The 14,281-nt window shown below is 40.6% G+C and overlaps 1 protein-coding gene across 12 annotated transcripts in view; it reads right to left on the minus strand.

Annotated features, from left to right (window-relative positions):
- Window positions 1–14,281, minus strand: part of LOC135109235 (putative neural-cadherin 2) — a 312,599-nt gene that overhangs the window by 47,344 nt on the left and 250,974 nt on the right. For all 12 annotated transcript variants that reach the window (XR_010272615.1, XR_010272616.1, XM_064020468.1 and 9 more), the window contains one exon: window positions 6,109–6,237. Coding sequence is in view for 10 of the 12 variants with exons in the window: in XM_064020468.1 (XP_063876538.1) it covers window positions 6,109–6,237 (129 nt within the window). In the remaining 2 variants the exon portion in view is untranslated. The remainder of the gene's footprint in view (window positions 1–6,108; window positions 6,238–14,281) is intronic.

Here is a 14,281-nt window from a genome sequence, read left to right on the forward strand (position 1 = left end):
AACAACAACAAAAACAACAACCACCTTTACCAATAACGACAACACTACCAACAACAAAAACACCTAAAAACAAACAGACCCCACAGACCAAGCACATCATAATTAACATTCCATCTGCATTTTGATGATTCTAACATAAAAAAAGAAAAAAAAAATGGAGGAATATCTCGAAAATTACATATCATTTCGAAATTCCAGAGAGAGAGAGAGAGAGAGAGAGTCAAAGAAGGCGATAACGCGGCGCCGAGACGAGCGGATAGGACTCGGGGACTGCATGCGGCGTTTTTAATATTCAGGTGAAAAATATACTTTTTATCTTATTTTCTCCCGATTTTTACCATGAATTCTTCCGCTTGACACCAGAAATACAAACGTGTGTGAATGTGGGTGTGTGTGTGTGTGTGTGTGTGTGTGTGCGTGTGTGTGTGTGTGTGTGTGTGCATACATAGGCTGGTAGTAAGAATGATACATATTGATACGAAACATAAGAGTAAATAATTAAACGGATATATAGACAGATACATGGCGTGCATACATTCATAGACAGCCTCACGGTCAGACACGCGGGCAGAACATACATTCTGGCACAAACACATGCATATACAAACACAATATCCATGTATATATCACGCACACTACTGCAATATGCATTATTTTTCATGTCCGTATGGAATGAAATAAAAAAAAGAGAAAAAGAAAAAAAAACAAGCAATGAAGCGAAAAAATAAATAAATAAAAATAAAAAAAGTGGACTGTGATGAATGCACGAGAATGTTAATTAAACGCAATACAGATTAGTAAACATTTCAAAAATTCAACTGAGTTCGTATAATAATAATTTACTCAGGGAAGCGCAGATATGTATTAAATGAACACATCGTGGAATTTCACATGCACAAGACTGTCCAAATACGCGACGCTGGAAAAAAAAAAAAAAAAAAAAAAAAAAACGAGATCTGCTCCTAAAGTCACTTGGGAGACTAATGTAATTCCGTGCCGTCGGTGGAAGAACTTGCTAACTAAACGCTGCCCCCCAAACGCCTCATTTCCCTCGGGCGATCGTACCCAATTACACAACGCCATTGGGGAAGGAAAAAAAAAAAAAAACCTCGTTATCTGCACAAAAATCATGAAAACATCAACTCTTTCACGGCCATTGCTTATCCTGCAGCTTTGTGAAATGTGTGTAAGTTTATGAGACTAGGCGGCGGCGGCGGTGGTAGTGGTGGTGGTGGTGGTGATGGTGATGGTAATTCCTGCTGGATACATGGAATTCAAGCCTCTTTTATCCAGAACCAAAAGCACAAATTCTCGAAGAGGCGGGGAATGCATAAAAGATGGCTTGAGTGAGGGAGAGGAGTGGAGAGGGGGTAGAGTAGAGAGCTCTATGGAGAAAGACTAGTGAGGAACAGTGACTTGCAGAACAAGGAAAAAAGGAAAAGGAGGAGAAGGTGTAAGTTTAGCAAAAAGAGTGATCGAGCAAACCAAACCTTCCAGCACCTGTAGTGTAAGCTCTGTTCAACAAAATCGTCTAATATAAAGTTAAGAAAATAAATTAATACGTCAGACTGTCATTGGCATTAGTAAGACACATAATCAGGGAAGAGATCACATATTGCAAACTGATATTAACTAAAAAGGGAAATTTTCACAAACCCAAAACCACTAAAATAACTAAATCTGAAACCGTTCCTTTTGAAGAGTAATTTCTGACCAAAATACAGAGAGAGTGCTGAGATTCCTTCCTGGTTTGTATCGTCTGTATCAAAAAGAGTGAAGGCTTCCACGGAGGCTGGCTGGCTGCTTCCTCTCATTTGAGTCACGGAGGCAAGCGGGGATAACCTTGGTGCTGAGGCTGTGGGTCTGTGTGGGTTCGATCTAATGCCGCAGCTGCACTGAGTTAATGTGGCAGCGGTTCGCTTAATGGTGGGAGAGGTGATGAGTGTGCGTGTGTGAGGTTGCGAGCGTGGCGGGCCAAGCTGCAGCCTTACATGTTTAGCGGGTGAAAGAATCGTCTCTGAATCATTTCTATCGTCACGTCTGCCGGTTCTCTGCTTCTCTCTCCCACGTCTTACATGTTTTGCAGATGCAGGGACTGAAGAATGGTCCCTAAAGCTTTCCTATTACCTCGTCTGCTGCTTCTCTCACGCACGTCGTTACAGGCAATCTTACTTACTGCTGAAGACGTGAAAGTTTACGAGATTGTCCGTCCGTAAGTTGCAGTTTAAATGCTTCGCGGATGGATGAATTAAAGAAACGTCTCTAAAACGTTCTTATTATTATGTCCGTTTTCTTTTATCACTGGCGTCATTCGTGGCATCAATCTACATTCACACCTGCTGCTGAAGAGAAGAAAATTCAGTCTCTTTATAAATCGAGCTCCCAGAATTACACAATCGTATCTAAAGCATTCCCATCACCGCGGCAGCTCTTTTTCTCCCCCACGTCATTTAACATCGATCGGCTTCCACAGTCCGCTATTAAAGAGAAGATTTACATTTTCTTTCACACGTGGTGGTGGGAGAGAGTTGCAATTTTAAATATTTTTCCTGATGCAAGAATTAAAAGAGGGGTTTTCAAAGCATTTCATTTACTACGTCTCCTTTTCTCGTCATCCAACTTTCACATCTGGTAGAGAGCATAAGATTATTTTCTTTCATATGTGGCGTGGAAGCGCTGCAACCTTATATATTCTGCTGATGAAAGAATAATGATAATAAATATGGTTTCTAAAGTATTTCATTTTCTGCATCTCTCACGCACATCATTCTCGATATGCACCAAGTTTTAGATCTGCCAGAGAATGCAAGATTATTTTCATTCACAGGTAATGAGAGAGTTGCAGTCTTACGTATTCTAACTGATGAGGGGATTAAAGAAAGACATCTAAGGCATTTCACCCACTACGTCTCCTCTCACGCACATCATTACAACATGGACCAACTTTCACATCTGGCAAAGAGCATATGATTATTTTCTTTCATACGTGAGATAAACCTTGACCTTCCTCCTTATAAATATCCCTCCGTTACCCTTCGTTAACTCCAGTGACCGCCACGGGAGGAGACTCCAGCAAGGCCCCGTCACACAAAACACAAAATTAGTCTTACATGCACATACGAAATATCTGTGGTGGTGACGAATAATCCTTCTTTCTTGTGCCCCTTTCAATATCCCTTCTTTACGTTAACTCTCCAGACCATCACCAAAGGGAGACCTAAGCAAAGCCTGTCACACAAAACAAGTCACCCGCACATACGAAATATCTGACCTGAGGAGCACTCGTGACCTTCAGCCCATGCGGTCAGTGCGGCGGCCACTTCCCGCTGATCTTCTCCGCACTAAATATTGCACGAGACTTTGATGGTAACTTTTAAGACGTCCCGGAAGTCTTGGCTCAGAGCGAGGCTGGGTATGAGCGGGATGCATTGCAGGGGAAGGCAACGAGGAGTGAAAGACTGGGATGCGGAAAGTAGCGATGGAAAGAAAGATATTTGGACATTTTAAAATTTCCTGGAACGTACAAAAAGACGGATATTACGAGCTTATGGCATTTTTTTAGCAAGGTAACTTCACAGCTTCAAGGGATTTAAAAGAAAAGAAATACAATGAAGGATAAGGAAAAGCAAACAAACATCAAAACATTTAAAGAATTCTTGATATACAAATAAACGATCATTACGAGCTTCTGTTTCCTCATGGTCATTTCTTCCTTTTTTTTTTTTTAGCATGTTTGCAGCTTCAAGGGATTTAAAAGAAGAGAAATACAATGACAGAGATACGAAAAGGCAAACATCTAAATATCTAAAGACCTCCTGGACACAAAAATATATAGACATCAATTATTCTTTTTTTTTTTTTTTTTAGTAAGGTAAATTCGTAGCTTCAAGGGATTTACAAGAAAGAGAAATGCAATGAGAGAGATATGGACAGACAGACATCAGGATATCTAAAGAATTCGAAGAGACATCATCGAGTCTGTCTCTTCCGCAACATTATTTTTTCTAGTAAGTTTCCAGATTCGAGGGATTTGAAACGGAAAAAAAAAAGAAAGGGAAGAAAAGGTTGGATTTGGTGGAGTATGAAGAGCACGAGAGGCAGCATGAGATAACGGCATGGAAGAGGAAGAGAAAAAAGAAGAGAAAAAGAGAAGAGGAAGAGAGAGAGAAATTTAGTTTTATGTAAGGCCTTGCGGGGAAGTAAGCATATTTTTTCCTTTTCCTGTTCTTTTCTTCTTTCTTCTTTCCCTTTTTTTTTTTTTATTCTGGTCATTATTGGAGGTTGTACAGCAGGCAACACCCAACACGGAGAAGCTAAGGGGTTTTAATTACAGCTACTAAATTCTAAATAAGCGATAGTCAACCTGGGTGCGTGGTGAACCAGGATGCATGAATGTTTACAAAGGGCGCATGACACAGCCAGGGTGTATGACGGTCGACAGAAGGAGAATGTGCTACAGGAAGAAAATTGTGTCAGATAAAAAAAAAAAAAAACTTTAAAATGAGAATAAAGAAAGAGAAACTTCAGTATATCAGTACATTACGCGACTCACGGGTTTGAGATGTGGCATTTAGTTTGATGATACACTTACCTCTTATCTTCATTACTCTTTCGATTTCTTTCATGAAACGATTAGCAGGGATTTAATTTAATTTAATTTTATTTTACTTGTTTATTTATTTTTTGCTCTAGAGTTTGTTTTTATGTAAGGTCACTGGTCAACGGCAACAATGAAGAAAAAAAGACCTACTAGAGTGCCGGTCCCAAACGCATCAGTCCCCTGTGCATCAGAAAATTACTGTATGGTGCTCTGAATGTCAACAAAGGCCACCTATTGAGGGAAAAAAATAGATAATAGTGACTGGCAACTGAACTTCCATCTCTTCACTGTAAAAAAAAAAAAAATACCTAGTGTGCTGCTTCCGTGTCCTGTGTCCCTTTAGGTAGACTGTAATGTAGAACAAAAGACTCCCACAATACCACGGCTCGGTGTAATACGTTTCAATCTTTCTCATGTAAGCTGATTGGACTAAAATGAGAATTGAGTCTGGGCTGCTGAGTTCCAGACCGCAAAATACACTTGACATGATTTTCACTTAACACTTTTTACTGCTCTGCTCGTCCTTTGGTCAATATTCAGAGCACTGGAGAGAGAGAGAGAGAGAGAGAGAGAGAGAGAGAGAGAGAGAGAGAGAGAGAGAGAGAGAGAGAGAGAGAGAGAGAGAGAGAGAGAGAGAGAGAGAGAGAGAGAGAGAGAGAGAGAGAGAGAGAGAGAGAGTGATTTTGCATGGACACTTAAATAAAGATATAATATGTAGTATTGTATTGTAGTAGGAGGGTAATTGTTTTGTAATTTTTGGAGTACTTACTTAGAAGACTCGTGTAAACCTACAAGAAGTTTATATATATATATATATATATATATATATATATATATATATATATATATATATATATATATATATATATATATATATATATATATATATATATATATATATATATATATATATATATATATATATATATATATAAAAGGCTCACTTAAGATGCCAGTCCGGTAATGTGATGAACCCAAACTTTTGTCTCCTACTGTCCTTCGTTACTTCACCTTTACTTTGTCTTATGCATTCCCCACTCTCTTTACATCCCACTGTGTCTATCCCATTTACTAAAGCCGCTTTTGTCTCCTAATGTCCTTCCTTATCTCACCCCTACTTTGCCTTACGTACTTCCCACTGTTCTTTCACCCGCTTCTGTCTATCCCAGTTACTTATACCAGTCCTTGAAGAAAACGGTTCAAAAGCAAGTCGAAATTACACGGTGAAGTCATAAGTGAGAGTGCCAGAATACCACGAGGGACTCAGATATGAAAGGTACAAACACCAGGAAAGGATTTACCTCAACTGGTCAATTTCGGCCTTAAAAGTGAACTGATTATAGCCACTGAAAATTGTGAGTGTCAAATAAAAGTAATGACAAGAGAATTACCAGACGAAACAACAAAGTGACTGAAGGAGAGAGAGAAAAAAAAAGTAATTTTACCAAACAAAGAGAAGGGACTGAAAGGCAACAGAGCATACGAGTGATATGGATGTGTTTACTGACCGTCAGAGTGGGAGGCGAACACGGTGGCCACGGAGGCGCCATGCGGGCTGTCCTCGGGAAGAGAGGCGCAGTAGCGGGTTTGGGAGAACTCCACAAACGACACGTCTGGTCCTGATGCTAATCTCGTGGCTGTGGGAGAGAGGAAAGGGGGATTAGAACTGTGCATCCATCTGAGTACTTTTCTTCCTGCCTGTTTGTCTGTCTGTTTGCATTCTTCTGTGTTTCAGTCAAAGTAGGATGCAGGCTTACAATATTCCCAAACTGTCCTGAGCAAACTACTAATCTTAGAACCTGTGCACGCTCTCATATCCCACCCAGCAGCGTAGAGACCTGCAGAAACCCTCAATTCGGTCAATCTTTCCAGTCGAGCCACGCATCCATTCCCGTTCAATGGCCCAGAGAGAAAAAGAAAGAAAAAATAGTCGGTAGTTTTTTTTGTCCAATTTTTTTTTTTTTTTTTTTTTTTTAGATAATACTTCACTCCTATATGCCCACAGTTTGCTGGCTTTTATTGTTCCCGGGTTCACTTTACGATATGATGGACGGGGCCAGACCAGCGGGTGAATGAGTGGTTGAATTAAGAGCAGCGCATCACAGTCCATCCTTCCGAACGGCGTGACTTTTTCTGGCGAGTGTTTCCATCACGGCGCCGGATGAAGATAAGAGGATTATTCTGTGTGTGTGTGTGCGTGCGTGCGTGTGCTTTGCTTGCTAATATTTCCTGGTCTGAATAACGGAAGACATATTAACGAGATGAGGCTTTTATCGACACTACGGGAAAAAAAAGGAAAGTAAAGGAAATGAATTATAATGTGTAGTGCGGAAAATGGAGACAAAAAGAGACGAAAGAATTAAAGTTTATAAAGAAATGTAAAGTGGAAATGTTGAAATGATCATGGAGAACGAAACATGAAATGACGAAATAGAATAATAGATGAAATATGATGCAAACACTGAAATGATGATAACCTAAAACAAGGGAAAGAAATAGATTACGATATGCCACGTGGAAATACTAAAGTAAGAAATGAAGGAGTGTGCCAAAGCCAGACATGAACCAACTAAGACCAACAACAGGTGAGAGTCAATACGAAGATCAATCCTACTCTTATACTTGACTGTCTGACTTAATCTTTTGACCACGAAGCACATCACACTCATTACTGGATACAACATTAACTTCTATCAAAGGAAACACAATACTTTACTCTTAAGGAAACACAACACTCCCTACTTGCAAGGAAACACAATATTTTACCCTCAAGGAAACACTACACTCCTTACTCGCTAGAAAACACAACACACTACTCACAAGGAAACACAATACAACACTCTTTCCAGGAAACACGACACTCTACAGGCAAGGAAACAACAGTCTACTCTTTAAGTAAATGCAACTTTCCGCCTACTCTCGATGAAAAACAACAAAAAATAATCCAGTAGAAATAAATCACAGCAATACGATCAAGTAAATACTGTGAAATATACCGACGTGTACTGATCTTGAACTTCTAAACCATTCCTTTACTTGGACATCTGAGGCACCTTTCTCTCTCCTACCTACCTGCAAATCACCTTTACGAACAATGCCCCATATTGACCTTCAGCTAACCTCTTACAAATGACACATGGTACAATACCGTGAAAAAAAAAAAAAAAAAAATAGAAATAATCAACTACAATTCGGTTAGCGACATGAAGAAAACGAGGATCTTAAGGCGCGGTAATGTACAATATAATAGCGTTTTCTTTGATGCATAAACAGCGGCCGCCAGAGGGTGTATAATGCACTAGACCGCGAGACAACAGAAAATGTGGAACTCGTGTATTTGAAGCATGTTGCGTCAGTGGCTTTGTCGCGCTGTCTGTTCTCACGTGGCCTGGGAACCGACGCGTGTGTGTCGCGGTAATGTAAACAAAATGCACTGGGCTGAGAAAGCAAAGATAACACACACACACACACACACACACACACACACACACACACACACGCCGCAGGGGGACGTAATAAGCTAAAAGGAATACATACCAGAAAAATTATCTTGTTGTCCCTATGATCGAGTAAGCTTACTATCTATCTATCCATCTATCTACCTATTTATCTATCTATCAGTCTGCTTACATTTCTATCTATCTATCTAGGAATCAATCTACCTACCTACCTATCTATCTGTCTATCTATCTATCTCTCAATCTCCCTACCCATCTATCTATCTATCAATCTATCTATCTACCTATGTACCTATCTACCTATCTATCTATTAATAAGTCTGCCTACCCACCTACTTACCTACCTACCCATCTATCTAATAACCAATTTAAGCACCCAAGTAAAAGTCACGGCAGGGCAAAAGTCACAAAAAAAAAAGGATGGTGCGCAGTGCCTCACCCAACTCACGTCGCCCGCGCCGCCACACTAATGCAAACCCGTCACAGAGTCAACACGGCTGGAAGGTGACGTACGGGAAGCCGCGGGATGGATTTACTTAATGTGCCTCGTGACGTTAATGTTCCCGTCACGTGACACTTTCATTTGGAGAGACATAAATTCAAACATAAAAGGTCATAGTGTGGTTGGGGGTTGTTTCTCTCTCTCTCTCTCTCTCTCTCTCTCTCTCTCTCTCTCTCTCTCTCTCTCTCTGACAAATATAATAAAAAATAGAATTCAACATGTAAGTTTTTCCGGTGTAAAATAAATGGAATGCTGCACGTTTTATTATTTCTTTCGTTGCCCCTTGCTGGAAATATATAAATAAATAGAAAAAGGTTGCCAGGAAATCGTGTCCCTTTTATGGGGAGATATAAAGGGAGAAAGCTTAGTGATGCGCGAGACTGACAGTAGAGTGGAAACTGCTCTAGATGAAGCAGTTAGGAGGTCTGTTGATATTAGTACTCTAGTTTTCTTTGTCTTCGATGCGTTAAGGGATTGGAAAGAAAGTAATGTGAAGGAAAAGGGTAGCTTCTGGTCACTGAATTGCTATCAAGTAGGTTTTATAAATAATGCTCGATTCAAAGGGACTGGGAAAGGGATGGAAAGATATTGAAACGCTGACTAGTTAGTAAGTTCACACACTGGTAAATCTACTGCGTGCATTTGTTAAGCCACCCACCCCACCCACACAGGCACACACACACACACACGAGAGAGAGAGAGAGAGAGAGAGAGAGAGAGAGAGAGAGAGAGAGAGAGAGAGAGAGAGAGAGAGAGAGAGAGAGAGAGAGAGAGAGAGAGAGAGAGAGAGAGAGAGAGAGAGAGAGATAACAGTAAAAAAAAATTGTGGAAACTTGCAAGCGAGAGTCTATTAAATCAAACGAAGAGGGACGCTCGCCCGACTTGGTAACACTCGCGTCATTAGCGTCGCCCTGATGACGAGTTACGCACCTGACATTCGACCACCGCCAGACCAAACACAGAGAAAGCAGTGCAGAGTTCGAGCAGCGTGGAGTTCGCCCCGTCACTGCTGCGGTGGAGAAGTTGAGGGGTCGGAGTGTGGCCCTTACTCTGAAACACTTTACTTTCTCACCACCGCTATTTCCAGACCACAGTGATTATCAGTCGGGTTCTCAAGTGTATTTCTCCTGTTAACAATGTAGAAATCTTGTTAGTCTATCACTCGAACCGTAAAAACACCCTTAAAACCCGTGTAACTTGAGCTAGAGAATGAAAAATATTGGAAGTGCGGAGCGGAGGTGTTTCAGAATACCGGCCTGTGTCTGGTGGCTGCGTCGGTCATTCGGTCAGTGGCGGTTTATTTAGGCGTATCAAAGAACCACAAACTGAATATAATTTGAAGGTAACTCGGTGATGTGTGAATGATGTATGGGATTTTTGACTGACGGAGCCTCGATACACACACACACACATATACGGTTCCCTCCCTTGCCTCGACACTGTAGCGAGGATGATGACATTTCCTTTAACCCTGCGTACAGTACAAACTTTTACCCCGGTATTTTGTGGCACAAGTCCAGCGAAATACTTTAAACTCATAAAAAAATACTGCGAGAGAAATTCTTGACTACATTCAGCTCGCAGCGAGGACGAGGCGGCCAACTGGTGGAAATTACCGGAAATTTTCAGAGTGGGAAACGTCAGTAGTATCTGAATGATTTTGGTGTGGACTAAAATATTCGTCACTTGCGTTTTGTCAGTCAGAATATCTCACAACCCACGAGATGCTTCCCAGAGTCTTAGGAAACGTCTTGAGCACGCCATTCGACCTCTCCAAGTCATTATTTTCCTGTGTTCATACGAGGAGCCTCTTCCGTAATGGACAGAGTCACTTCCCTCGTAAAGGTGAGGAGGAGAAGACATTTACTGTCCGCTTTCCCTCGCTGGTGACATCTTACTCTCCAACCTGTCTCGTACGTCCCGCCATCTCCCTTTAATAGTCTTGGTACTGCGACAGCCTAAATTTCTTAACTTAATTAACTTTGGGGTTTCGCTTCCACAGAAAACGTACTTGCATCTGAGGTAACAAGATTTCCTCTTCTTTGCATCAACTGAAATGAAAAATATGCAGTAGTCCTTTTTTCACATACTGATTTTGCAGTTCCTTGACTTTTGCATAAAAAGAAATCGACTACTGACTTCCTGTTCGTTGCATCCCGCGCACCCAGGAGTGATGTGTTGAGAGTGACTTTGTTCCCCACCAAGCCAACACTCGCTGCTCCATTTCCAGGCTAATAGGCGTCAAGTGATTGCCTCCGCCCCAGTGGTGCGAGGGAGGGTTTAGGCGCAGCTTGACGCGACGAGGCTCAGGTGCAAAGAGGACGGAATGCCAGGAAATTTATGCGAGGTTCATGAATGCAAAGTCTGCCGGATCGGATTTGCTCTCTCTCTCTCTCTCTCTCTCTCTCTCTCTCTCTCTCTCTCTCTCTCTCTCTCTCTCTCTCTCTCTCTCTCCCCCAAAAGCAAGTAAAATTAACTGCATTCTCCCACCGGTGCTGCCCCCAAGTGTCTGAGAAGTGAAGGTAACAATTTCCAAGTCAATTTCTTTGGCGAGAACCTTGCCACACTTTTATTAATATAACGTCGCCTTCTGTTGCTTAATTTATTTTCTTTGCCACCGAGGTTTCGTTAGACGCACCCGAAACAATCTGCAAGCCTTCCTGATTAAACGAGCTCGAAAATGGAAAATAAATACGAGAAAATGAGTGAAAAAAAAAATATATATAAATAAACTGTCTCATTTCTGTCATTAGAGGTTGCGTGCGTAATTTCAACGATTCTGAGTTCACGATTCGGTTCAAAACTCTCGCGTAAAAATGAGTGTAGACCAATTTCATACTGACTCATTTTTGGTATCATCGGTTGGTTTGTAATGTCAACGATTTTAAGTCATCTGTTCAGTTCAGTGCCTTCCGCTTGTCCCTGTCAGCTGGCTTATTTGTCCATTCACGCAATAAACAAGAACGCCATTTCCTTTGTGGAGTTCATTGTAGTGTCACGGCCAAAAGTTCGTTTACGTGCGGTGTTCTTTTCCACTAAATTAACCATTTCGTTTCAACCGTAACACAGGGACTGCCACGTGTAGGCATGATGGCTTCTTGCAGCTTCCTTTATTTACTTATGCTCTTATGTTCTTATGTAAGTCCTCCAATGTGCTGCCTGTCACCTTGCAAAACCTGATAAGCGAAATGTTCCAAGGTGATCAGAGGACGTAAGACGGAAGGAAAACGCTAAACACAGTGGAAATGAGAGCGTCAGGTTACAAGATTTCTGGCCGCGACTGTACATGGCCAGGAATTAATGATGGCTTTCTCTCATGCATATTTCATTGTGAGTCATTACATATTCTCGGCTGATGGTTTTCCTTGAATCTAGCAAGAGATAAGAGGATCAAACAGTGACACGGAACAGTTGATATACACAAATAACTAAATAAAACTCAAGCCAGGGATATTAAAGCATGTTAGGAGTCAGTCTTTTCCCCCACGAAAAAAAAAAAGAAAAAGTCACGACTATGAAAATGTTTGGTCCTCGACATGTGAAGCATTATAAAAGTCTCCTGGAGTAAAGGCAATTTTCTTGTTTCTATCCTGTCTATCAACGCTCACACTCCTGCCTGTCCAACATTTTTCTCCACTGTTTTTCTCATAAGTATTCTGTTGCAATGTTCCATCCCGCCATTTTTCAGTTTCACCTCACTTACACCGTTGCCTAAAGAAGTGAGATCATATTCTACAAAGAGCAGACATAAAAAGTAGCAAATTAGAACAGTCTCCACCTATTGCACCACAAGTTTTAGTCAGTTTTTTTTAAGGAACTCTTGATATAAGCAACTCATTGGTTCATATATCTATTTCTTCTACAACTCATTGGTTCATATATCTATTTCTTCTACAACTCATTGGTTCATATATCTATTTCTTCTACAACTCATTGGTTCATATATCTATTTCTTCTGCAACTCATTGGTTCATGTATCTATTTCTTCTACAACTCATTGGTTCATATATCTATTTCTTCTACAACTCATTGGTTCATATATCTATTTCTTCTACAACTCATTGGTTCATATATCTATTTCTTCTACAACTCATAGGTTCATATATCTATTTCTACTATTTCTACATATTATTTCTTTCTGTTCTTCTTAGTCTTCACGGAGGTCTTAATATAATCAGTTCATTAGTCCATGGGTATAATTCTACTTGATTTATAGGCATGAAATTCGCTGGACTTGTGAATTTGGGACAGCTGTACATTCTTTTCATTCATGTTAGTCTTTATGGACCTCTTAATGTAGGTTATTCATTCGTCCATATATACATTTGTACTTGATTTATAGGTCTCCTCATTACCTCATTCTTTCCTTTTCACAGGTATCCAAGCACCTCATGACCTCACCTGACAATTTCCAACACTTCACATTTTTCATCCCTTCACACTTACTAAAAAATTCAAGTCCCTAATCTGCACATTTTTGCCTCAGTTTTTTTTTTTTTCCACATGGATTACAGCAAGCACAGGTGACGCTCATAGTTGTCATGTAGGATTCTGCTGAGCTCCACAGGTGTTGCTTCCACTACTGGCTGGCAAGGAATTAGATGTACCTGTAATACGTGAAATATCATGTTCTATTTCTCACATTAAACGTTTGGAAGCAGTATCAGTTTAACCAAGAGAAACTGTTGTGTTGAAATATACAACACATGATGCCTTTGAAATAGTAAGGCTGGCTAGGAGGTTTCTAGAATATAAGAACATAAGAAAATAAGGGAAGCTATAAGAAGCCATTATGCCTAGAAGAGGCAGTTCCTGTATGAAACGTGGCTTCCTATTTCTAATCTTCTTTTAAAAGCTCCCTAATGCCTCAGCACTAATAACCTGATTGCTGAGTCCATTCCATTCATGTACCAAGCTATTAGAGAACCAATTCCTTCCTGTCTCTTTCTTGAACCTAAATTTTTCATGCATGAATCCATTATTTCTTGTTCTATCCTGATTACTGACCCTGAGAATTTTTGCTTGTCACCCTTATTATATCGCCAATACCACTTAGACTTCTATCAGGTTCTCTCTTAAGCAACAGCCCAAGATGCCTTTAAAATAGTAAAGCTGGCTGCGAGGTTTCTGTCCGGGATACTGACTTCCGAGACTTATTCTTAGCACTACTGGATCCCTACAGGCAGCACCCGCGGGATGCCACGTCAAGAGAGCCGAGTAACATTTCCACCTCTCAATTCCCCGCTGCTATAGCATGAATCGTGGACGCTCATTTGGCAGTCCGTTGCGTAAATGAAGTCCAGGAGTTGGTGACACGTGGATATCGCGTATTGAAGAGCTTCCTGAATGCTAAAATACTTGGTATCGGAAAATTAGGAGATGAGGAGGAGTGCTTTCTGAGCCATTTCTGCCTCGCCTTTCCTTGGACACGTGAATGAAGGAAATGTAAGAGAGGAATAAATAGGAAAGGTAGATAAACTATGAATAAAAATTAATAACGTAAACAAAAAAAAAGAACAAGTCGGGTAAAGGAAAAAAGAAAGAAAAAAAAAAACACATACACATACACAAGGAAGTATCAGCAAACAAAGGAAAATGTAAAAGCAAACGTATCATCACACAAGTATGGGAGTGTGGCATAAGATAGCTTTCTTTCATTTCTCGCTATTAGGAGATGAGGCGGCGTGTGTTCTGAGGCGTGTTTCTGACCTGTCTCTGTGT

This window comes from Scylla paramamosain, chromosome 18, assembly GCF_035594125.1.
Source record: "Scylla paramamosain isolate STU-SP2022 chromosome 18, ASM3559412v1, whole genome shotgun sequence".
Lineage (NCBI taxonomy): Eukaryota > Metazoa > Arthropoda > Malacostraca > Decapoda > Portunidae > Scylla > Scylla paramamosain.